The following is a 26,662-nucleotide window of genomic DNA, read 5'->3' on the forward strand; positions in this document are numbered from 1 at the left end:
CTGACCTGGCAGCCTATGGTCTGGCCAAGTCTTTCTCGTGGGACGGCCTGATCCTCAGAGGACCCTGGGGACTGCTGGGATGGGGACATGGGCTCAGGGAGGGCACTCTGGGAGAATACACCAGGAGGTTGGGCTGGGTTCAACCCCTGCGGTTCTGGGAGCACCATGGGCCAGGCCACTGTGTGCCTAAAAGCAGTGATTGATCTTTACAATTTTTAAAAAAGGCTCATTGGAGTCTAATTTACCTACAAGAAATTCCTTGTCTGTATGCTCTCAGATCTAAGTTGCGACAGGACTTACTCAGCCTGCTATCAAGATCTAGATAACAAGTTCCTCCGGTTTTGTGGAAATGGAGCTGTGTAGGATGCTGTCCTGTCCCTGGCCTTTATCTCGCTGGCTCAGCTCAGTGCCGCCGGGGAGCAGCTGTGTGTGGGCTCCAGTGGCCTGTGGCACCTGTCACGTACCACGGCTGAGCACCTTTGCCCACAGGGGCTCCAACTGTCTAGGTGTCCGTTTAAGATGCTTGAGCAGCTTCTCCCATGCGCTAAAAATCCCCCCATGCCCTCGTGGCTAGGTACTTTCCTGATGCTCCCCAACCTGCAAGTCGAGAGGTGTAAAAAAAGAAACACATGCCACAGAGAAACACTGAGACTGGGGCAAAGGCTAGAGAGGCATCGTATCAACATGCAGGGACCCGCACAACAGCTGGAAAGGCCACGCTTTAACCCGGGGGTCAGCAAGCTTTCTTGGGCAAGGGGTCAACATGATAAGCTCTGCGGGACAGCTCTGCCACTGCAGCAGATCCTCATGTGCATGAATGGTTGTGGTCAAGTGCCAATAAAGTTTTATTGACAGAAGCAGGAAGTGGGCTGGGTTTGGCTTGCAAGCTGCAGGTGGCTGTCCTCTGCTGGTGAGAACCAGAGTGCCCACTAGACAGCTTGACAGAGACACCATCACACGCGGCTCTAGCTCTGGCCCTTGAGCTGTACAGGCTGGTTTGAGTTTCCAAGGTTCTCCTCTGTCAAACTGCTCTTAAATGCTCAGTTGTGGCTGACTCTTTTGCGACCTCAAGGACTGTAGCCTGACAGGCTCCTCTGTCCATGGAATTTCCCAGGCAAGAATACTGGAGTGGGTTATCATATCCTTCTCCAGGGGATCTTTCTGACCCAGGGATCGAACCAGCGCCTCCTGTGTCTCCTGCATTGGCAGGTGGATTCTTTACCATTTGAGCCATGAGGGAAGTCAAATTAGGGGCAGGAAAATGACCACCCATGCCAGCTATTTCTGAAGGCTCTCCCTATCCCCACCCTGAGCACCCATGTTTTTGGGCCTGCGCACCCCATGAGAACCCAGGGCAGCACTCACCTCGCTGAGACTATAGGGAAGGATGAGTTTGTCGTTGGAGGTCACTGTTTTTCTTTTGGTCAGAACTTCCACCAAGATTTCTCGCTTCACCTGTTTCAAGGTTAAGGAGGAAGAGGGGTGGGGAGGGACAAATTAGGAGTTTAGGATTAACAGATACATTTAATCTATATAAAATATATAAACAACGAGGTCCTACTGTATAGCACAGGGAACTGTATTTAATATCCTGTAAGAACCTATAATGGAAAAGAGTTTAAAACAGAACACAAGCTCATATGTTGCTACTGCTGTTGTTCAGTCACTAAGTCGTGTCTGACTCTTTTGTGACTCCATGGACTGTAGCCCACCAGGCTCCTCTGTCCATGGGGATTCTCCAGGCAAAAATACTGGAGTGGGTTGCCATGCCCTCCTCCAAGACATCTTCCCAACCCAGGGATCGACCCTAGGTCTCTCACATTGCAGGCAGATTCTTTACCGTCTGAGCTACCAGGGCAACCCCAAAATACTGGAGTGGGTGACCTATTCCTTCTCCAGGGAATCTTCCTGACCCAGGAATCGAACCAGGGTCTCCTGCATTGTAGGTGGATTCTTTACCAGCTGAGCCCCCAGGGAAGCCCATATGAAAATATATATTCATACACACACATACATGAATCACTTTATACCAGAAACACAACATTGTAAGCCAAATGTATGCAATAAATAAAAACTTAAAAAGAAAAAACAACAACAGAGGAGAGGAAAGCTGGAGAGCTTGTTGACTAGATCCGTGTGTCACTGAGGCAAGGCCTGAGGGGGGCAGAAGAAGGACCCCTGGCAGCTGGGCCAGGAAGTGGGCCCAGAGCCCACCCTCAGGGCTGCCAACCCACAGTGAGTGGGGCACTGGTGTGCCTCAGAATGTTCACACCCACAGGCCTGCTCGATGGCCTGGACTGTGGTCACACAGGCCTGGCTGTCACTGCAGCGCTCTGGCCCAGGTGCCACCTGTGATTGTAGCTGTCGCTGCTGGCGTGGGTTCCTGGTCTGGGTGCAAGGGCAAAGCGAGGAGACTGCTCCTCCCTGACCGCCCAGCCCTGTCCATGGGCAGTCAAGAGTTGGGCCAGGGGAGCTGTCTCCATCTCGTGGCAGACGTACTCACTCGTTCCCACAAGCACAACAGGAGCTGGGGCTCCTGCATGCAGGTGCATTTTAAAGAGCCACAAATGGAACACACGTCCAGAAAACAGCTTCGGCATCACAGGCATTTGGGGCTGGCTCCTTCTTTCAGCTTCCCCCAGTGGCTCAGATGGTAAAGAATCTGCCTGCAACTAGGGAGACCCAGGTTTGATCCCTGGGTTGGGAAGATGCGCTGGAGAAGGGAATGGCAACCCACCCCAGTAATCTTGCCTGGAGAATTCCATGGACAGAGAAGCCTGGTGGGCTACGGTCCACGGGGTCACAAAGAGTCAGACAGGACTGAGTGACTAATGCTACTTCTTTGTTGTGGGGGCGGTCCTGTGCATTCTGTTAAATAGCATCCCCTACCCACCAGATGACATGGGTACCCCCTCCAAATGACTCCAGACATTGCCCAGTGCTCCCGGGGTTGAGGACCAGTGGACAAGGGGATGGTCCAGCTACAAAATGACCTTGCTGATCAAATGATGATTAAAAAAAAAAAATAATAGTTGATTCACAACGTTATGTTAGTTTCAGGTATACAGCAAACTGATTCAGTTATATAAATACATAAAAAACTTTGATGGGCCGTTCAAGTGAGGGGCTGAGATGGAGATGGCCCTTCCCAGAAGGAAGATGGGGCACAAAGATACCTGCACCCCAGTGCTCACAGGAGCACTACTTACAACAGCCAAGACACAGGACAACCTAAATGTCCATCAACAGATGAAAACGGATGAAGGAAATGTGGTATGGATATTCATGGAATACTACTCTGCCATAAAAAGGACGAAATAATGCCATTTGCAGCAATAAGGAGAGACCTAGAGATTATCATACTAAGTGAAGTAAGTCAGACGGATAAAGACAAATACCACATTATATCGCTTATATGCGGACTCTTTAAAAAACGATACCGATGAACTTATTTACAAAACAGAAATAGAATCACAGACATAGGAAGCAAACTTATGGTTATCAAAGGAGAAAGGGTAGAGGGAAGGATAAATTAGGAGCTCGGGATTAAAGTATACACACATATATAAAACAATCAACTATATAGTGTATAGCACAGGGAACTATACTCAGTATCTTGTAGTAACTTATAAAAGAATATATATAGAACTGAATCATTTTGTTCTACACCTAAAAGCAACACAACATTGTAAAATGACTGTATTTCAATTAAAAAAAATAAAAGGAGATGAAGAAGAGATGGTCCTTGAGGGTATTATGTTAAGTGAAGTAAGTCAGACAAAGACAAATACCATATGATACCGCTTATATGCAGAATCTTTAAAAAATGATACAAATGTACTTATGTACAAAACAGAGATACAACAGATCCACAGACACAGAAAGTAAACTTACAGTTACCAAGGGGGCAAGGGTAAGGGGAAGCATAATTAGGAGCTTAGGATTAAAGTATATCAGTTCAGTTCAGTTGCTCAGTCATGTCTGACTCTTTGACCCCAGCACGCCAGGCCTCCCTGTCCATCAGCAACTCCTGGAGTCCACCCAAACCCATGTCCATCGAGTCGGTGATGCCATCCAACCATCTCATCCTCTGTCGTCCCCTTCTCCTCCTGCCCCCAATCCTTCCCAGCATTAGGGTCTTTTCCAATGAGTCAACTCTTCACATGAGGTGGCCAAAGTATTGGAGTTTCAGCTTCAACATCCGTCCGTCCAATGAATATTCAGGATCCTTTAGGATGGACTGGTTGGACCTTCTTGCAGGCCAAGGGACTCTCAAGAGTCTTCTCCAACGCCACATTTCAAAAGGATCAATTCTTCGGTGCTCAGCTTTCTTCACCATCCAACTCTCACATCGATACATGACTACTGGAAAAACCATAGCCTTGACTAGATGGACCTTTGTTGGCAAAGTAATGTCTCTGCTTTTAAATATGCTATCCAGGTTGGTCATAACTTTCCTTCCAAGGAGTAAGCGTTTTTTAAATTCATGGCTGCAATCACCGTCTGCAGTGATTTTGGAACCCAAAAAAATAAAGTGTGACACTGTTTCCATATCTATTTCCCATGAAGTGATGGGACCAGATGCCATGATCCTAGTTTTCTGAATGTTGAGCTTTAAGCCAACCTTTTCACTCTCCTCCTTCACTTTCATCAAAAGACTTTTTAGTTCCTCTTCACTTTCTGCCATAAGAGTGGTGTCGTCTGCATATCTGAGGTTATTGATATTTCTCCTGGCAATCTTGATTCCAGCTTGTGCTTCTTCCAGCCCAGCGTTTCTCATGAGGTACTCTGCATAGAAGTTAAATAAGCAGGGTGACAATATACAGCCTTGACATACTCCTTTCCCTATTTGGAACCAGTCTGTTGTTCCATGTCTAGCTCTAACTGTTTCTTCCTGACCTGCATGTAGGTTTCTCAAGAGACAGGTCAGATGGCCTGGTATGCCCATCTCTTTCAGAATTTTCCATAGTTTATTGTGATCTACACAGTCAAAGGCTTTGGCATAGTCAATAAAGCAGAAATAGATGTTTTTCTGGAACTCTCTTGCTTTTTCGATGATCCAGCGGATGCTGGCAATTTGATCTCTGGTTCCTCTGCCTTTTCTAAAAACCAGCTTGAACATCTGGAAGTTCATGGTTCACGTATCCTGAAGCCTGGCTTGGAGAATTTTGAGCATTACTTTACTAGTGTGTGAGATGAGTGCAATTGTGCGGTAGTTCGAGCATTCTTTGGCATTGCCTTTCTTTGGGATTGGAATGAAAATGGACCTTTTCCAGTCCTGTGGCCACTGCTGAGTTTTCCAAATTTGCTGGCATATTGAGTGCAGCACTTTCACAGCATCATCTTTTAGGATTTGAAATAGCTCAACTGGAATTCCATCACCTCCACTGGCTTTGTTCATAGTGATGCTTTCTAAGGCCCACTTGACTTCACATTCCAGGATGTCTAGGTGAGTGATCACACCATCCCGATTATCTGTGTCATGAAGATCTTTTTTGTGCAGTTCTTCTGTGTATTCTTGCCACCTCTTAATATCTTCTGCTTCTGTTAGATCCATACCATTTCTGTCCTTTATTGTGCCCATCTTTGCATGAAATGTTCCCTTGGTATCTCTAATTTTCTTGAGTCTTTCCCCATTCTGTTGTTTTCCTCTGCTTCTTTGCATTGATCACTGAGGAAGGCTTTTTCATCTCTCCTTGCTATTCTTTGGAACTCTGAATTCAGATGGGTATATCTTTTCTTTTCTCCTTTGCTTTTCACTTCTCTTCTTTTCACAGCTATTTGTAAGGCCTCCTCAGACAGTCATTTTGCTTTTTTGCATTTTTTTTCCATGGGGATGGTCTTAATCCCTGTCTCCTATACAATGTCACGAGCCTCTGTCCATAGTTCATCAGGCACTCTATCAGATCTAGACATGTATTAGATGTATTAAAGATCTAGACATGTATTAGATGTATAATAATGTATATACTTTAATACATTAAATACATGTATTAAAGTATATACATTATTATAAATAAAATAATAAACTGCATGGCATATAGCACAGGGAACTATATTCAACGTCCTATAATGAAAAATAATCTAAAAAAGAATATATGTAGAACTGAATCATTTTATTGTACACTTGAAAGTAACACAACATTGTAAATCAACTATATTTCAATTAAAAAAAAAGGAAATGAGGAGGGGACAGACCTTGAGGGTATTATGTTAAGGGATATGTCCGACAAAGACATATTGTATGATCTCCCTTATACGTGGAATTAAAAAAAAAACAAGAAAATAACAACCCTCAAACCTCCCAAACTCATAGATACAGAGAACAGACTGGTGACTGCCAGGAATGGAGGATGGGTGAAATGTGTGAAGGGGGTTCAAAGGCACAAACTTTCGGTTATAAAATGTCATGAGAATGCAGTGCACTGCGTGGAGATAGTGGCTAATGTGACCGTACTGCATAAATGAAAGCTGCTGACAGAGTAGATCTTAGAAGTTCTCATCGTAAGAGAAAAACAATCCCATAGCCCCCGAGGGTGACAAACATTAACTAGACTTCTTGTGGTGGCCATTTGGCAACATATAATACAGACACTGAATCATTTATGCTGTCTATCTGAAGCTAAAATCATGTTGCATGTCAATCATAGCTCCATCAAAAAAAGAAAAGAAATGAGGAAGGGACACGGCCGAGACGGCGGGGGTGGAAGCAGGCAGACAGGCCCCAGCTGACAGGAGCTCAGCCAGTGCAGGAAGTTTGGGCCTCAGTGGGCGGCCACTGTGGCTGAGGACAAGGGACAGTACCTTCAGGAGCTGCGACAGCGTGTCCAGCGCCTCGGGGGGCCCAACCTCCAAGCCTTCGTCTCGGCCCGTGGCTCTCTTCTTGTAAGTGATGTTGCCTAGGTACAGGATGGCTGAGAGGATGGAAAAAATCCTGGGGGAGAGAAGGAGCCAAGGTTGGGGCACTTCCCCAGTCTCGAGGCAGCAGAGGCCTCCAGTGAACTGGGCTCGAATTTCCAGCGACCTGGGCTGTGTCTGTAAAACCAGCCATTCCAGTCAGAACATGCAAAATCCGAAAGATGTCCACTCCTCCGCTGGGGACTCTCTGTGAAACAGGACTTTGGAGGCACATAGTTCTATTGTTTTTTTGGTGGTAGTGGTGTTGGGGGAGCTTAACAATTTTCTTATGGAGGCATCACATGCATATAAAAAAAAAAAAGCACACAGTTCCCCAAGTGTAGTTGTTGGTTTCTTTTTCAGCCACGCTGTGAGGCACATGGGATTTTAGTCACCTTACCAGGGATCGAACCTGCACTCCAGGCATTTGAAGTGTGGAGTCTTTTTTTTTTTTTTTTTATTAGTTGGAGGCTAATTACTTCACATGAAGTGTGGAGTCTTAACCACTGGACCGCCAGGGAATTCCGTCCCCAAGTGTTGAGTTTGATGAAGTGTCACAAACGGTAGAGATGCTTGTGACTGACACTCAGACCAAAAAACAGAACAACATTTCAGGCCCTGGACCCTCCCTAGCTCCCAAAGAGAAACCGCTGTCCTGACATCTAACACCATCTGTGAACGTGACTTTGGTGAAATCACGTGTACTTATATCGGGCCTGTGATTGAAAAGGTGTAAGGTGGGGGAGTCATGTGTGTTACTGCATGTAGCATTGTTCATTCTTTTTTTTTTTTTTTTTTAAAGATTTACTTATGTATTTTTCTTTCGTTCTGGCCAAGCTGCATGGCATGTGGGATGTCACTTCCCTGATCAGGGACGGAAACTGCATCCCTTGCAGTGGAGTCCTAACCACTGGACCACCAAGGGAAGTTCCCACAGTCTTTATTCTTAATGCTGCCACTTCTCAGCCTTGGCACTGCTGGTACCTGGCTTCTACCCGCCTGGCCCCTCAACCACACCTGCAGTGTGACACTCAAAAGTGCCATCAGGCAAGGCCAACTGTCCCCTGGGAGCACAATCAGGACGCCAGTGAGAACCACGGCTGTGCAGAGTTGGTACCTGGCCAACTGGGGCCTTTTTCTGCATTAGCCCCTGAGCTGAGGACGGTTCTTACGCTTTTAAAGGGTCATTAAGAAAACAGAATGCAAAGAACATGCCACAGAGATTGTGTGGCCCACGAAGATGAAAAACATTTGCTATCCGTCCCCGGAAGGTATGCCGACTCCTGCAGGGATATCTTGTAATGTGTTGATTTATTTAACCGCTGGCTGGCGGGCATTTGGGAGGGTTTCCCGGGGCTGGGGGCTGTTAGAGACGAGGCTGCTCTGTGCATTCCTGTGTGTGTCTCTGGCCAAGCGCATGTACGCGTTTGGTTGTGTACACGCATCTGCAGTAAAAGCTGCCCAACGGCTGTCCACAGGGGTTGGCCCCATGGTGCCCTCTTGGCAGCACGCCGGGCAGAGGCGTCCCCTCTGGGTGTCCTGGTCACCCAGGAAGGTGTGGAGAATGCTCCGAGTGGTTTTGAAGAATTAAAATAATTTTTAATTGTGGTCAAAGACACATCATATAAAATTGACTTTCTTGGCCGTTTTTAAGTGTATGGCTTCGTAATGTGAAGCATACCCACGCTGTTGGGCAAAAGCCTTGTGGTTTTTTTTCTGTTTTGGGTAAATATACCTGAGTAAATTTTCTTTTATTAGATTTTTTTTCCTACCTCTTTTGAGATAGTGTAGCTTTTCTGCTAATTAACAAAATCTGTTAATTAGTCTGTTAATGAAGAAATTAAGATTTTTAAATGATGGAGGAATTCCCTGGTGGTCCAATGGTTAAAACTCCATGCTTTCACTGCTGAGGGCCCAGGTTCGATTTCTGGTCTGGGAACTAAGATCTCATGAGCTGCAAGGGTGCGGTCAAAAAAAAAAAAAAAAAGGATTTTTAAATGATGAATGACCTTTGAAAAGCCCTGTTTTTTTTTTAAAAAATATGTACTTATTTACTTGGCTGCACTTGGTCTTAGTAGCAGCATGTGGGATCTAGTTCCCCAACCAGGGACCAAATTGGGGCCCCCTGCCATGGGAGCGTGCAGAGTCAGCCCCTGGACCACCAGGGAAGTCCCACCCTCTGGTTTTAACTGTCATCTCCCAGGGGCTAATGATGACAGTCCTCTGTCACTCCTTGGGCTACTCTCCTTAGTGAGGTTCCTACCAGGGGTAGGTCAGATCTCTGAGTGACTGGTAACTCCAGGCAGGGGGAGGTGCCTGGCTGGGCCCACCCACTTACTGCTTCTTGGTGGCAGGAAGGAAGCCCACCATCTCCATGGCCTGCTTGAGTCTTTCAAAGTCATGCTTCAGGTCCTCTCCATCTTCGATCTTCAAGTTATGCTGAAAAACAAAGTCAGCAGGGCTCTGGGTACTTCTGGGCTGGGGAGGGTGGCGTGTGAGGATGATTTTGGCTGGAACCGACGGGGCAGGGCCGGGGAGGCAGGGAATGAATGGGCTCCTTTATGCCGCCCCGCTCTGGGCCTCCTTGGAGCTGGTTTGGGGGCTGGAGAGGGCCAAGGCGGACGGCCTCTGACCCCCTGGCAGAGCGTAAACAGCCCGTGGGGAACAGAGGCCGCGTTTGTGGTTGGGGCTTGAGGCTGTTTACCTGGTTGAGGTAGAAATAATCTTCAGGCTGCTTGAGCTGAAATTCCCGACGCTCTTCCTCGCTGACGCCAAGTAACAAATAATAAAACACGTGGTAGTTCCTGTAGGTCAAAATTAGGAGAAAAAAGTTGTTTTTGGAGGTCGAGCGATAGCTACTCTTCAAACCACTACTAATATTGCTTTGGAGACCAGGCCAGGGAGGAAAAAGCACCTCAATTATGTACAAATTGGAGACAATAAGTTGATTCTTATGATTTAAAAAAAAAATTGCAAAAATCAAACCACGAGCTTCTCCAGTGAATAGATTCCTCAGGGGGTGGGCATCTCTCACTCACTGGCGGACCAGAGATGCTGCTAATCTGACCACATTTCAGCAGACACCCGAGCACCTACTCCAGGGAAAAGCCCCAGGGAGGCACAGAAAGAAGCAAAGCTCACGCTCCCAGGAGATCCATCAGGGCCTCCTGTAGATATTCCCCATCTCAGGACATCTGCTTCTCTCTTTCATAGGGAAGAAGGCAGATATCAGGGATCATCAAGGAAATATCCCCCTACCTCTCATCCTTCTCCTGAGAGACCAGGCGAGACTTTTCAAGCAGGTACTTTTCGACAACCGCTCTGTCATCAAGCAGAAAAAGAAGAACCAAGTGTTACACGTTAATGTTGTGTCCCGGAAGAACAAGAATGATTCATGACTGTGGTAAAGCCAGCTGTGGATTAACAACCTTGGACCCAAGGTAAGCATAGGCATGAAAGGGTGATAGCGCTGAGTGTTGTAAACAAGCAACCTAAATGTCGTAAATACGATTTCATTCTCAAGGTAAATACTATTGCCGTAAATGCACCTCACCCTGCTACCACCATCTATAAAAATAAGGGACCTGGGCTGGCCACTTCTGCCCTACACACCAGATGTGGGCTGACAGTTGTATGGAAGCCCAACCTGGCATCACTGGGGTCGGCCCCCTAGGCGGCAGGAATTGAAATGATTAGACCCATGTACTCACGAATAACGGTGGAAGGTTGAACCCTGCTTCCACCATCTCCCCAGCCATGAAGTGTTTCTCCAATTGAAAATCGATATACAAGACAATGGATTCACTTTTCTATTCTTCTTAAAACATCTTTACTGATGATTGATATATGATCAACTATACATACTCAAAAGCATGCACCCAGATGAGTTTTTCACTGGGTCCTTTCACAATCTCCATGTAATTTTCAAAACCAGCTTTAGTAGGAATAGCTGATGCACAACAGATATGACATGTATGACTGCACGAGCTGTCACACATGTAAATCCCTGAGTCCATCACTGTGACCAAGACAACTAACACACCCATGACCCCGAGAAGACTCCTTGGGTCCTCCGTCATACCTCCCTGCCACCACCCCCAGCAGCCATGCACCAACTCCGCTGACGATTACTTTGGATTTTCTAGAATTTAAAACAACAAAAAAAACCCAAAACACTCATTTAGTATGTATAGTTAACTCTTGAATAACACAAGTCTGAACTGTGGATCCACTTATAGGTGGATATTTTTCTCAATAGCAAATGCCATAGTCCTACATGATCTGCGGTTGGTTGAATCCACGGATGTGGAACCACAGATATGAAGGAACTGTAACTGTGGAACTGGAGGAAACTCGGATATACAGGGCCGACTCGAGGTCATCTGCAGATTTCTGACTAACCTCTGCATTGTTCAAGGGTCAGCTGGATACTGAATGTGCCTTTTTTCACTCAACTCAATGGTTCTGAGATTCAGTCACTTGGAAGCATGTATCAGAACTTTCATTCTTCTTTATGGCTAAGTAAGAGTCTACAGGGCTTCCCAGGGAGCTCAGTGGTAAAGAATCTGCCTGCCAGTGCAGGAGGCGTGGGGTCAATCCCTGGGTGAGGAAGATCCCCTGGAGGAGGAAATGGCAACCCACTCTAGTATTCTCGCCTGAAGAATCCCATGGACAGAGGGGGCTGGTAGATTATCCATGGGGTGGCAAAGACTCAGATACGACTGAGCAAATTGGCACAATAGTCTACATGTCTAGACACACATTTTGTTTATCTGTTTATCACTGGACGGATGTTGGCTGGGCCCGGGTCCCGGAGGCTGTGTTGGTCCTGGGGCAGGAAGGAGGTACTCACATAGCCCCACCCTCAATGCTAATAGAGACATCAGACATTTCTTGGAGCTCTATTGCGAGGTTCTAGGCACCATTTTGCTGAGATTAAATACACTGGATTTAAATGCCCTCCGGGAGGGGCAATGTGGCTCCCACTGATGGATGAGGTGTTAACTTGCTGTCCAGGACCCCACAGGACGGGGGTGGCCTGGTGGGGACCTGCCTCTCATGGGATCCGCTATCACCAAGTATGTGAGCTATATAGCTCTGCAGGTCACCCTCATCTGAGTCCATCCTGTAATACAGAAGAGGGAGCTGGGGTTTGAGGTGTGGGATCAGGGCCCTGGTCCCAGGCCTGCTGAATGCTTCCAGACTATCCCCAGGACGGCAGCCTTGTGCAAGCGCACACACCCCCTACGGGTAGGTTTCCAAAGGCTCAGCAAGCATGTGTCCTCTCTTCTTTCAAACTCCTATTTTCTTCCATTCCTTCCTCTGACCAGTAACTTGTAGTTCTCAGCAGTTTTGTTTTCCTGGGCAGGGAGGCTCCCTCTGGTCCTAGACTCACGTTTCCATCTCAATTTGTGGCCAATTCTCTGTGCTGTCTTGCCACATAGGCAAGGACAGTGACCTCTCAGGGGCACCGAGCTGTCATCTGATGGGCCACAGCCTTTGGTGATTACTCGGGAAGCCTGGGCCCCTACAGGGGTGATCTTGCACACGGCCAGGGATCCCCTCCGCACAGAGCCCTTGAGCCCACAGGAACACAAGGCCCTGCAAATTTGGGAACTGGGGGGAGGCATGGACTGCCCTTGACCCTTGGCCTCATCGGGAAGCGGTATTGAAAAGTGTCACCTGCCCAAAAGCAGAACCGGGTCTGGGCCTGCTCCCTGCGAGCTGGTGGCAGCCACTCCCTAGACGGGAAGTGCATCTCCTTCCACCCAGCGTGGGCAGGCCACTGTCAAGGGCTGAGGGAGGACCTCCTTTCCTGAATCCGAGGCCACAGATAGGACTTTGCAGCTGATCTATGAGATCCAGCGACCCAGGACCACAGCCGCCCTGAGCCTGACAAGAGCCGAGGTGGGCAGGGCAGACTGGCTGGTTAGCTGAGGGCCAGCCCTGCTGATGTGCTGGGCCAAACGGTGGCCCCCAGAAGACACGTCCACCTGGAACGTGTGGCTGAGATTCTGAAAAAACACCTTTGCAGATGGAATTAAGTGAAGGATCTAGAGATGGGGTGTCCTTGGTGGCTCAGCCGGTAAAGAATCTGCCTGCAGTGTGGGAGACCGGGGTTCGATCCTTGGGTGGGAAAGATCTTCTGGAGAAGTAAATGGCAACCCACTCCGGTATTCTTGACTGGGAAATCCCATGGACAGAAGAGCCAGGCACACTACAGTCCATAGGGTCACAAGAATTGGACACAACTGAGCGACTAACACTCTCACCTTTTTTTTCTAGAGATGAGATCCTCCTCCATGGTCCAGATGGGCCCTGAATCCAAGGACAAGTATCCCAGAAGACAGAAGAGGAGATCATAGAGAAATTCAGGGGAGAAGACAGCGTGGAGACTGAAGCAAAGACTGGGGTGATGTGGCTACAAGCCAAGGGAACCTGGGGCCCCTGGAAGCTGGAAGAGGCCAGGAAGGATCCTCGCCTAGAGCCTCTGGAGGGAGCATAGCCCTTCCCACACCTTGATCTTGGACTTCTGGCCTCCAGAACCACAAGAGAATAAACCCTTACTGTTGTGTGCCGATTGGTTTGTGATACTCTGTTTCAGCAGCCATGGGACATGAAATGGAGAGCACAGGAAGGAGTGATCTGCGGGGAGGACAGAGGCATCGATGCCCCCACTGGCAGCAAAGGCTCTGGCTTCTGGCCTGCAGAGCCAGTCTGGGCCCCAGGAAAACGTGAGGCAGCCTCTTGGTGTCTCTGCTCCCAAGGGAACCGCTGGAGCTAAAAACAGTTTGTTTCTGCATCTTCTACTTAGTAAGATACCATGGGCTTCCCCTGTTAGTCAGAGGCACTGCAATGTGGCAGATACAATATGGACCCATGGGAGAAAACCAGATTTAAAATAAGGAGTGAGGGGGAAGTCCCTGGCAGTCCACTGGTTAGGATTCTGTGATTTCACTGCTGTGGCCTGGGTTCAACCCCTGGTTGGGGAATTAAGATCCCATAAGCCTCGAAGCACAGAAGAGTGGGATAGAATAGAATAAAATAAAATAAGGAGTGAAGGTCTTTCTGGAGAAAGGGCTGAGACCTGGGGGGCAAGTGGGGGCAGGAGAGTGGCTCTGCCCACGCAGAGACCAAGCTGGGCCCAGTAGCAGTTGGGAAGGGACGACTGGACGGCCCACGGGAGGTGGGGGCCATGGGGAGAACTGCCCACTCTTGAGTGTCCCTGAGGGGCTGAGGGGCCAGAGGAGATGTTGCCTTTAGTGAGGGTCTCTCTCCCTACATCACTTAAGAGCCTGGACACAGGGGAAAAGGAAAGAAGCCAGAGGCTGAAGGATTTGGGAAGAAAACATTTCTGTCCTTGTTTTGAACATCAATTGAAATGATCATCAGTCAGGTTTAGGTTTATTTTTTTGGCCACACCACGAGACATGTAGGATCTTAGTTCCCTAACTGGGGATTGGACCCGTCGCTCTGCAGTGGAAGCGAAGAGTCTTAAAACCACTGGACCAGTGGGCAAGTCCCAGTCAGATTTAGATGGACAGAAGAACCCAGATACTTTGAAATCAATTCTCCTGGAGGACCTCTCCCTTCCCAAAATACATGAGCCTTCCTGTGGCCTCCATGGGCCTGTTGCTTAGATCTCCCTGAGTCTAACATTTAAGGATTCTTATTCTACTGCTCAGAGTATCACCTGGAGCCTTTGCAAATCCCACCACCACTGTGGACCCTCACACCAGAATGTGGAGCGGGAAGGGTTCCTTTAAGTCACCAGGCAATGGACTCTGCCATAATGTCTTTTTTTTTTCCCCCCACTGTGAAATAGTTTTATGGCTCATAAGACCTTCGCATGTTAAAAAAAAAAAAAAAATCCAAAACACTATGCAGTATTAGGTCACAATTATATTTTTTTTAACTACTTGAAACTACCCAGAAGGTACATTTTAGAGGAAAAAAAATCCTATAGTGTTAACTGTGGAAATCACATTATGACCAAATAGATAATTCCTTGTAACATTAACTCATTGCATTAAGGCTGCCAGGTATTTTTATTAGCATAACATTGCATAGAATACAAATAAACACAATTTCTTTTTTGTTTTTTTTTGGAACACAATTTCAAAGTTGCACATTTAGTTGAAGTAACTGTACCTTCACCAAGGAACTCGTATTTCTGGCACAAAATGTAAACCTGTTTTAACTTCTGCCTGGCAGTCATCTTCACAATCCAGCTACCACCTATGAACTCATTTATCTCCTCATCCATCTAGCCGTCCAAACCATCCATCAGTCTATACACTCATTTATGAATCCACCAACGATCCCATCCATCCATCCATGAATCAACCCACCCCTCCATCCGTCCATGAACCTACCCATCCATCCTTCTATCCATTCATGCATGAACCTATCCACCCATCATCCATCCGTCTATGAATCTATCCACCCATCCATGGACCTGCTATCCATCAGTCAACCTATCCATCCATCCACATCCATCAGTCTATATCCATCCTCTTATTTATTCTCTACCAATGATTCCATCCATCCACTCATCCATGAATCTGTGCACCCATCCTTCTATCCATCTATCCATGAACCTACCCATCCATCACACATCCATCTAAAAACCTACCATCCATCCTCCTAGCCATCCACCCATGAACCTGCTACCCATCCATCACCCATCCATCCATCCACAAACCTACCCAACCATCATCCATCCATCTGCGAATCTACCCACCCTTCTATCCATCCACCCACCCTGGAATCCATCCATCAGTCTACATCCCGTCCCTCCCTCTCTCCATCTACTTTCAGCACTTCCCTGGACAACGGCCTTACTTTGCTACCTAGCATCATGTCTCCTTCCAGCTAAAGGGTCACATCTGGCAAATGCCAGAGTCCACATCATCTCTCCCTAGACCCACAGAATTAGAAACATCAAGATCAGGAAATAGGCTGGTGTGTCCTCGCCTGCTCTTGGCAAATTCCATCATGCTAGGAACTCTCGCTCACTGTACTTAACTTAGTGGGTGCCTCAATGCCCTAGGTGATGCCCTGCGGCAGGCAGGTTCGGTTGTGAAGGTGCCACCCCCCTCCCCCACCCACACTTCCTGCCACCTCTCAGACTTTCTTTTTTTTTTCAGACTTTCATCTCAGTGACTGAAAATCATACTCACTTCCCTGCATGATTCACAAATGCCTGCAAGATCATGATTTCAGCACTCAGTGCCCTGCTGGGTCCCCCTGCAGGGAAGCCCAGGACCCCAGAACAACGGCGGAGTTCAGAGCGTGGGCGCCAGCTGACTCACCCTCTCACGATGCCGCTCTCCAGGTAGTTGACCTGGATGAATTTCCCAAATCGGCTGGAATTGTTGTTGTGGGCTGTTTTAGCATTTCCAAAAGCCTGTGAGGAAAACAAAAGCAGTTTTCAGATTGTGAGGATGAAATTTCCACAGGCCTTAGCCTGGAGGCTCCCTCAGGGTGTTGTGGACCGCGGTTCACTGGAAGCCACTCACAGACTCCAGGTGATACCTGGAAAACACACAGCTGGGGAGCCTCAGGCATCCCAAGTGTGTGCGCACATGCTCAGTCGCGTCTGACTCTGTCCCCATGGACTGTAGCCCACCAGGCTCCTCTGTCCATGGGATTCTTCAGGCAAGCATACTGGTGCGGGTTGCCATTTCCTCCTCCGGGGGATCTGCCCGACACAGGGATCGAACCCACATCTCCAGCGGCTCCCACACTGGCAGGCAGATTCTTCAGCACTGAGCCACAGGAGCGTCCCACACATCTCATGGGCTTGCTCTTTACCTCTGTGTTGAGGTGTAGGCGGGGCTCAAGTTCTAAGTCCTGGACATTGGAAACACCAATTGTAGGAATTTTTTTTCAGTAATAACTGTTCACGTAGCAAACTCTGGCCTGTGGTCAAATCCAGTCCACTGTATGTTTTTGTACTGCCTGTGAGCCAAGAGTGGTTTTTACATTTGTAAATGGTTTAAAAAAAAAAAACCCAAAAAACCCAAGAAGAGTAATATTTCCTGCCATGTAAAAATCCTATTCAAGTTTCAGCATCCACAAATGAAGTGTCCTGGCACACGGCCAGGCCTGTTCATTTACTGATCATCTACCACTGTCTTTGTGCTGTGATGGTAGGGAGCTATGACAGAGACCATCTGGCCTGCAAAGCCAGAAAATATTTACTATCCAGAATATTTATTTTCCAAAAGGAGTTTGGAAAGGAGCTGAGTTGATACCAGCTCCAGGCCAGCCGCCAGCCTGCTTGTGAGGGAGCAGACGTGGGGACACGTCCCCTCCTGGAGGGTTCTTGCAATACCATGGCATGACAAGCTGGTTGACAACAATTTTTTCTTTTTTTTTAATTAGGGTCAAAGTGACATAACATAAAACTAAGTTTCAAAAGTGAACACTTCAGTGGCATGCAGTACATTCACAATGCTGTCCAACCATCACCTCTGTTTAGCTCCAGAACATTTCTATCGCCCCAAAAGGAGACCCATCCTCCTCAGCAGTTACTCCCCAGCCCTCCTCCCCCAGCCCCTGGTAACCACCAATCTGCTTTCTGTCGCTCGGGATTTATTTGCCTAGTCTGGACATTTCACATTAAGTGGGGGCACACACTAGGTGGCCTTTCGCGTCTGGCTTCTCTCCCTCGGCTCGATGCTTCTGGGGTCCGTCCACGTCGAGGTATGAGTCAGGGCTTCATTCCCAATACACAGAGGACGTGTGCGTAGTGCTCAGAGCCCATGGCTGGGCACTGCCCCCGGGCGTCTCCACGTGACCCCCGGCCAGATGAAAACAGGAGAACACCCTCTGTCCCCCACTCAGGTTCCTGAGGTTACTTCTTTCCCCCGTGGTACCCAGACAAGGGGAGGGTTCGGGGGAGTCTTGGGGGAACTTGGGGCAGGAGAAGTACCTGGGGAGTGGTGGTCCCTGTTTCAGGGAGTGACAGGCCCAAAGAAGTGAGGGTGGGGAGGCTGGGCAGAGGAGGGAAGAGAGACAGAGATGGGACGGGGGCGGGGGCGTCGCACGAGGAAAGGGAAGCTTGGCAGTAGCAAGAAAGGTGTCAGGCTCACGCTGTTCCTGTTTGAGGAGGCCACAGCTAGGAGGAGGTGGGAAGGCCACTGCCAAGGTCTGCTGTGGGGTGGGGTGTGTATCTGCAGGTCTGGGGAGGTGGGGGACAGGGCAGGGTGGAGAGAGGCGGCCAGGCTCTCAGAGAGTCACCGAGGAGTTTGGATTTTCTTCAAGCCCTCATTCTGCAGGCAGGATGGATGCAGGTCCATCATTTATCAGAGCTTCCGACTCAACGCCTGGAGGCAGAAGCCCCACAGAAAAGCATCTGCTGGAAGGCCAGGGACACTTCCTCAGAAAATGGCTCCATTCAGTGGAGCTTGCAGTCAGGGCAGCAGCCCCCGTCGGGCTAATGCACCGGTCATGCTCCCGGCTGATGAGGTCATGGGATGCGTGACTTCCTGCCCTGCTGCCTCTGGGGCTCCAGACCCCAGACCCCAGAACCGGGCCTCGCTGTAAAACCTGATCCAACCGCCAGACTGCCAAGCAGGGGAGGAGTGATTGAGGGAGAGGAGGTCCCAGGAAGGAAACCAGGCCCAGTTGCAAAGGGGGTACCTTCAGGGCTCAGACTGTAAAGAATCTGCCTGCAATGCAGGAGGCCAGGGTTCAATCCCTGGGTCGGCAAGATCCCCTAGTGGAGGGAATGGCAACCCACTCCAGTCTTCTTGCCTGGGAAATTCCATGGACAGAGGAGCCTGGCGGCCTACAGACCACGGGGTCCCCAAGAGGCAGACACGACTGAGAGACGAACATGCAGGGTAGGGGGGCACTCTGAGGGGACAGTCTTCACCTGGCCTTGTGGTGGTGGAATCTAGCCTGACTTTCCAGAGTCAGACAGTGGCCACAGAGCCCCCTTTTCTTCACAGGGTCCGGATGCGTGTGACTGAGCTCTAGGCCAGCTGCTGGGGCCCGGGCCTCCATCTGCTCTGCTCTCCCGAGCGTCTGTGGAACCCAGTGCAGGGTGGCCAGCCTCAGCGCTGCTGACGCCTGGGGTGGGATCACTCTCCAGGGTACCGAGGTCATCCCTGGTCTCTACCCACCAGAGGCCGGCAGCATGCGGGACAACCCCAGAAGTCCCCACAGGGACTTGCCTGGTGGTCCAGGAGTTAAGAATCTGCCTTGCACTGCACGGGGCGCAGTGTTTAATCCCCGGTCGGGGATCTGAGATCCCACACGCCTCAGAGCAGCTAAGCCTGTACCCCGAAACTACTGAGCCTGAGGGCTCTGGAGCTTACATGCCACAACTACTGAAGCCCATGTGCCGCAATGAAAGACTCCACATGATGCAACTAAGACCTGATTTGTTATTCAGTTGCTAAGTTGTGTCTGACTCTTTGTGACCCCATGGACGGCAGCACACCAGGCTTCCCTGTCCTTCACTATCTCCTGGAATTTGCTCAGATTCATGTCCATCAAGTTGGTGATGCTATCTAATCATCTCATCCTCTGCTGTGATGCAGTCAAATAAATAAGAAAAAAAAAGTCCCCAGCAAGAGCCAAATTGCTGGGGGTTGAGAAGCAGAGATGAAAGTAAAAGGTGTTTGGAGGAGTAGGTTGTCTGGGGCTCCCTCCTGTAATAAAGGCCCCCGCGTGTGTTGTAGGCCCTGATGGACCCCCTGGTGAAGAAAACTGTCTATCCAGGTTTTAATCTCCTGTTTCCCTTATGTTCAGCCTTTGGGGTAAACCTCACGGGCTCTTGAGCCATGGCTCTGGGAGAAGCAGACGGCAGATCCGTCTCGTCCTTTCCTTCCCGACCGTGCAGGGTGGTGTCTGAGCTGAGGACAAGCCTGCTTTGTGATAAAATGAGCTCCCACGAGTGAGCATGCAAAGTGCTGCCTGTCCTAACTACAAACAGGCGGCGAGGGGGGCGCCTGACCCCGAGTGACATCCCTCCAGGGGCAAGTCCCGAGTCGCAGCGGCGGCCGGGTTCAAGGCCTGCCACAGAGACACTCCAGAAATGCACATTTCCACCCAGAGGAGCCACGGTGGTCCCTTATGAATGTGGGACAAGTCTCTGGTGAGTTTTAAGGAAACACCCAGGCCCAGCGTCCTGGGGACCAGAGGGGATGTCTTTGGGACCAGCTCTCTGGTTCTGCGATTACCAGCGCGGTGACCTCATGCGTCTGGTATGTGGTCTCAACACACTGCGACTTTTCAAAGCTGATCTAAAAATATCCGGTTGGTGCTATTATACGTCCGTCGGAGGAGGAGGAGGAAATGCTGGCCTGGCACCCGAAGCGAGGGGAGCTATTGTGTAGCTGTTCCCGGGGCTGGCCAGGGGTGTGCAAGGCCTCCAAGCACAAGGGTGGCTGGTGTGCCCAATGGATCATGTGGGGCTGGAGATAAAGGGGAGGGAGGAAGTGGGACCCGGGTGCCAGCAGTGATGCGATGTGAGCTGGCTCTGGGGCAGGGTGGCCACATGCTCATGCTGTCTTCCCAGCACGCCATACGATCCACAGTCCTGGCAAAATGCTATTTGGGAGAGGACTCTACTTTCTCAGAAATGCTGCTTCTCCCCCCTTTATAATATACAAGACATGTTTCTTTTTCCTGTTTTTCCCCTCCTTTATGTCTTTTCTTTTGGCCATGCCATGCTGCATGCGGGATCTTAGTTCCCTGACCAGGGATCGAACCCGTGCCCCCCTGTTGGGGGCGTGGAGTCTTAACCACTGGACCACCAGGGAAGTCCCATAAAAGACATGCTTCTAATATAAAGTATATGCTTTGAAAAAAACATATAGAACCATGCTAAAAGTTTACCCAATAAAAGGTAAAAAACCATAAAGAGAGGATCCATTAATTCAACCCCTCCTCCAGTCATGTGAAGGAAGCAGGAGCAGCCTGGACTTCTCTGACCTTCTCCCCAGGCACCCACCCCCGCCCCTGCCAGGGATGCCGTCAGCTGGGGGAAGTCTGGCTGTCTTCTAACTGCTCTTGTCTTTGAGGTTCTTCTTTTGAGAGGTTCAAAAAGGTTTTTTTTATTAATTTTTTTTTTCTTCTAAATTTTTGGCCATGCTGCCCAGCATGTGGGATCTTATGAACAGTTCCCCGACCAGGGATTGAACACATGACCCCTGCAGTGGAAGTATGGAGCCTTAACCACTGGACTGTCAGGGAAATGCTCTGAACGAGGATTTTTAAACCAAAGATATCGAAGGTTGAGCAGCCTACGTAGCCAGAAATTTCTAGAAAGTGCGTTTGCTATCTCAAGAGGGTGGGTCTTCTCTCTGTTGGAATGCATGGTCAATATTTTAGCAAGAATGGCGATGTAATGTTAAAGAATCGCCTGTGGTATGTGCTAGCCACACGCCAGGCTTGCTACGGGCTTGTGACTCTTTCTTTTGCTTAAATTCCTCTAAGGGACAGACCTGGCCTTCCCCGTTTCTGATGAGGAAACAGGAGCAGAGAGGTCAGCTGACCTCCTTGAAGTCCAAGAACAGGTGGGTGACGTGGCTGTAGGCTGGAACCCAGGGCCTCTACTGTGAGCCCACGCCCTGGCTATTGCCCCTCAGACCCTGGTCCAGACTGGCTCTTGGTGCTGGGAGCCAGGCAAGTAGACCTGGGACTTTTTGGGGTGTCTGCCTGCCCTGGCTAGAGACACCTCACCCAAGGTCTGGCAACCAGGCAGGCAGATTCCCCAGCCCCAAGTTCACATCTGGCCTCTGTATATCCCACATGAAAACCGGACAAGCTTCGACGGATTGCATTAGACAAACAGTGTTTTGCTTTCAGATTTCAAAAGTGAAAAGCCCCATGGAATGAGATCACCAAGGCAAGCGTGCTTGCTGTCTCCTGTGTTGATAGGTGAGTCTCAAGTCGGGGCGGGGGTGGGGGTGGGGTGAGGATTTCCCCTGGAGAGAAGTTCCCCAGCCTCACCCTTGCAGGGTGGTGGTCCTTCCAGCTAGGCAGAGGTGGTCTGAACTGGGGTAACTCTACTGCCCCCCAGATATACCTGTGACTGTCTTCAATCGCTGTAGAGAATTCATCTTGGTTGTGGGGCTGGCTTTCTCTTTCCTGATCTAGCCATGGGGACTCCTCCCCCCGGCCCCTTCCCAAGTGTACATGGTGCTTTTATACACGTGGTTTCATTTATTCACTTGACAACAATGTACTGGTTGGCGGCCGTGGGCCTGGCACCATTCTAGTCTCAGAGATCTCCTCCCTGGTGGGGCTCCGACAGGGACATTCCACGCGTTCACCTTGGCCATGGCTGGGACGTCACCGCCCCTGGACTTCCTGGAGGCTGCCCACTGCCTCTCACGACCTTGACGTTGCCCCACCCCCTGCAATGCCAGGTCGGGCAGAGCCTCTGTTCCCCACCCTGAGACCACGAGCCACTCCACACAGGGTTTCCAAATCTCTTGTGTCCGGTCCAGGTCTCACACCGAGACAGAGGAGTGGCCGGTGGTGCCAGGAGAGGCTGTGAATGGTAAGATAACTCAAGCAAATACTAGGCTACCGTGAAGCCTAAAGGTGGGGCTGAAAGACAGACTGGCTTCCACTTGCCCTCTTGTTCTAGCCGTGGTTGGGGGTGCAGAGAGCAGTACCCGGGAGTGACCGGGAACCAGCCCTGGAACTCCAATTGTTTGCCCAAGTGCTCTCCAAGTTCCAGGCTAACTTTCCACGTGATCGTGTCTGTCTGGGGACACAAGCGGCTGTCACGTCCACAGAAGGAGACCTGGGAGGCATCCCACAGCCCCTGGACCTGGGCGCCCAGGAAATGGGCTCAGCTGAGTCTACTGAGCAAACAGCCCCAGCGGGGCATCCAGTCAGCCTGGGGCTTTCCTGTGTGGAAATGCCAGGAAAATAACGCCCCTGGGAGTGTGTGGGGTGGAGGGCTACCTCTGGTGAGGAGCCCAGGAGAACAGCTCCACGTCGACAGGGAATTCCAGCGGGTCCTTGTGGTCCCGGGCTGGGGGGCTGTGCCAAGAGGGACAAATTAGTTTGCTGCTCATGAGTTTCAAGCTCCTCTTCTGTAAAACGAAGGGGTAAACCCCTGCCTTCTCAGGTTGTTCGAGGACAAAAAGTAACCCTCTGTGTGAACCAGGGGCGGGCCAGCTTGTCCTGTGAAGGGCCAGCTAATAAGTACTTGGGGTTGCTGGTGGAGCGTGAAGCGGTCACAGATGACCTGTACACAAATGCGCGTGGCCATGGGGAGGATGCCTATGTAATGCTCAGGAATGGGTGGGGGGTCAGGCTTAGACATGAACCTCTACCAGGGTCAGCAAATTATGGCCAGCCACCTGTTTCTGTGTGGTGTGCGAGCTAAAAATGGTAGTCACATTTTTTTTTTTTTGGCCACACTGCTTGGCATGTGGGATCTTAGTTCCCCGACCAGGGACTGAACCTGTGTCCGCAGCACTGGAGGTGTGAAGTCTTAACCACTGGATAGCCAGGGAAGTCCCAGTTGTTACATTTTTAAACACTTGGAAAAATCAAAAGAGTATATCCCCACACATGAAAGTGACAGGAAATTCAACTTTCAACAACCATGGCTAAGGTTCTGCTGGCACACATTCACGTCTATTTACAGGTGGTCTGTGCCTGTTTCTAGAGTATGGCAGAGTTGAGTCGTGCTGGGGGAGACTGGTCTGGCAGAGAAAATACTGACACCTGGACCCTTTACAGGAAAGGTATGTCAGCCACTGTGCTAGAGGCTCTTGGTTAAACGCCTCCTTCTTCCGAAAGGGGCCAGGGCGGTGGTGAAGCGGGGAGAAGACGTCAACACTCTGACCTGCAAGATGCGCACGAGACGGCCTGAGTCGTCTAAGCGGACTGCTCTCCTGGCAAAGACCTAGCAAGGACACAGAGAAGTGGGACTGGGAAGTATGGAGGGCAGAAAGGGCCAGCGGAGTCACAGGCTCAGAGGGGCTGCGTGGGAGGGGACGGGAAAGCCTGCTCTTGAGCATGGGAGTGGATGGGGTGGGAAGTGGGGAAGGAGAAGCAAGGCGAATGTGACTCCCTCAGCGCTGCTGCAGGGCAGGGAATGGGTGGAGGGAGACGGAGCCAGGGAGGGTGAGGACACGATGACAAAGGGAGACTTCCCTGGCCGTCTGTACGCCCGGTGCAAAAAGTCGAGGGTTTGATCCCTGGTCTGGGAACTAAGATCCCACGTGCTGCGTGGCATGGCTGAGAAAAGGGATGGCGATGGGAAGTGGGTGGCAATGGTGGTGAGAGGCGGTGGCCGTGGGGCACAAGACTGGACCCCAGTCACCAGGTCAGCCCACGCAGGTGACAGCTGCAGGCTCACCGGGCCTGTGCGTGCAGAGCAGGAAGTAGAGGGATCACCCCCAACCTCATGCTCCTTGACTCACAGATGAGGAAGTGGAGGGTTTCTAGGGCCCGGCTGACAACCAGCTTCAGCTTGGGTTCTGTTCTCTCCCTGTTGCCCACGGGGCTTGGGATACCCAGCAGGCTCCGTCTCGCCAGCTGCTGGCTGCACGGACGGACGGGCAGATGGCAGGCATGTAGAGAGAGTCGAGCGCCGACGGGACAGGACACTGACTCCGGCTCTGTGCCCCCAGCTCCTAACAGACTCTGTCACTCTTACCCAGCCACAGGTGAGAACAGAAACGCTGGAAAACACACCAAGGGTTACTGGGCCCAGGACAAGGCCCTTTGAAATGGACAGGTTCCTACCAGCCACTGAAGTTTCATGGTGAACTGTGCCAGGGAGTGGGAGGTGGGGAGGCGGGGTTATGGAATCTTAGGGGGAAAAAAAGAAACCCAGTGTGAAACAAGTTATTGTACCTCATATTTCACTAAATTTTGGTTTAGGTTATAAATGAAACCACGTGCCAAATTACAGAAAGAATAAAGAACAAATTAAGCTTTGATGGGGGAGGGTCTTGCTTGGTTCTTATTGCACCAAAAATATTGGAGGAATTGATGAATTCCCGAGGGCTCATCTTTTATCCATCTGACACCCAAATCATTCTCTTTGGGCTTCCCTGGTGGCTCAGACGGTAAAGAATCCACCTGCAATGCAGGAGACCTGGGTTTGATCCCTGGGTCAGGAAGGTCCCCTGGAGAAGGGAAAGGCTACCCACTCTAGTATGCATGCCTGGAGAATTCCATGGACAAAGGAGCCTGCAGGCTATAGTCCATGGGGTCACAGAGTAAGACATGACTGAGAAACTAATGCTTCACTCTCTTTGCGGTATACTTGGTTCTTTCTCTCAGGTTTTTGAGTTGGGATGTTAATTAATTTACTTTCATTTATTCCTATTTATGGATATAAAGTATTTATGGCTACGAACTGTCCCACTGTTACTGCTTTAAATACTTCCCATGGATTCTGATACTATACAGTTTCAATTAATGGCTTTTAGAATATCTGTAATTTTGGTTTATGGGCTCCCCTGATGACTCAGCAATAGAGAATCTGCCTGCCAATGCAGGAGACACAGGAGATGCAGGTTCGATCCCTGGGTCAGCAAGATCCCCGAGAGAAGGAAATGGCAACCCACTCCAGTATCCTTAACTGGGGAATCCCATAGACAGGAGCCTGGCGGGCTACAGTCCATGGGGTCGCAAAGAGTCAGACACGACTGAGCGACTAGACTACCACCAACTTTGCTTTATAGATTCACCCTTCATCTAAGAGTTAACAGAGGTTACTTTTCCTTTAAAACAAATTTCCATATGAAAGGGCCTTAAAAATTAATTCTAGTTTTATGGTATTATAAGGAGAACTGATGATAATATTTCTACTTTCTCTGTGACTTGATATAGGGATGACTGTGAAGAAAGCTGAGCGCCGAAAAATTGATGCTTTTGAGCTGTGGTGTTGGAGAAGACTCTCGAGAGTCCCTTGGACTGCAGGGAGATCCAACCAGTCCATCCTAAAGGAGATGAGTCCTGGGTGTTCATTGGAAGGACTGATGCTGAGGCTGAAACTCCAATACTTTGGCCACCTCATGCGAAAAGTTGACTCACTGGAAAAGACCCTGATGCTGGGAGGGATTGGGGGTAGGAGGAGAAGGGGACAACAGAGGATGAGATGGCTGGATGGCATCACCGACTCGATGGACATGAGTTTGAGTAAACTCCAGGAATTGGTGATGGACAGGGAGGCCCGGCGTGCTGCGATTCATGGGGTCGCAAAGAGTCAGACAGGACTGAGCGACTGAACTGAACTGAACTGAACTTCCACAAATACTTAAGATTTATTCTCATCATGGAGTGAAGGGTTTGTGATATCACCAAAAGATCTGCCTAAATGTGAGGTCTGGGCATCTTACCGCCCTGTCTATTTGCTGTCTACTCAAGGAGCCTTATGTTATGTTTTCATCTACTTCTCCTAGTATCTTTTATAATTTCTGCTTTGTATAAGCAGCTGCTGTGTTGTGATGCATAGATATTGACAACGATTATATCTTGAGAGTAAACTGATGATTTTGGCTTGATGGTGAATCTGCTACATCATACAATGTTCAGAGGCCCCAGCTTTCCCTTTTACATATCAAAATTGCAGCTGTGTTCTATCTCGTTTCTATCTACCTGCTACATCCGTGCCTGTCCCTTTATTTTTAGCTTCCTGAACTACTTTGGTATGGGTGTGTCCTGTTCATAAAGCATGGAGTTGAACTTCGCCTGGTGAACCCAGCAGAAAACTCCCTTTAGGCAGAGTGCACCTATATAAAGTTAGCAACACAATGGACTCATTCCC

General features: G+C 49.6%; 1 protein-coding gene across 10 annotated transcripts in view; it reads right to left on the reverse strand.

The window, feature by feature from the left end:
- The window catches only part of MYO9B (myosin IXB), a 109,111-nt gene that overhangs the window by 41,045 nt on the left and 41,404 nt on the right, over positions 1-26,662 (reverse strand). For all 10 annotated transcript variants that reach the window (XM_043911071.1, XM_043911068.1, XM_043911065.1 and 7 more), the window contains exons 3-8: positions 16,212-16,306; positions 10,156-10,218; positions 9,602-9,701; positions 9,236-9,336; positions 6,805-6,934; positions 1,366-1,455 (exon numbers count right to left, since the gene is read on the reverse strand). In XM_043911071.1, the coding sequence (XP_043767006.1) occupies positions 1,366-1,455; positions 6,805-6,934; positions 9,236-9,336; positions 9,602-9,701; positions 10,156-10,218; positions 16,212-16,306 (579 nt within the window). The remainder of the gene's footprint in view (positions 1-1,365; positions 1,456-6,804; positions 6,935-9,235; positions 9,337-9,601; positions 9,702-10,155; positions 10,219-16,211; positions 16,307-26,662) is intronic.

This window comes from Cervus elaphus, chromosome 9, assembly GCF_910594005.1.
Source record: "Cervus elaphus chromosome 9, mCerEla1.1, whole genome shotgun sequence".
NCBI lineage: Eukaryota > Metazoa > Chordata > Mammalia > Artiodactyla > Cervidae > Cervus > Cervus elaphus.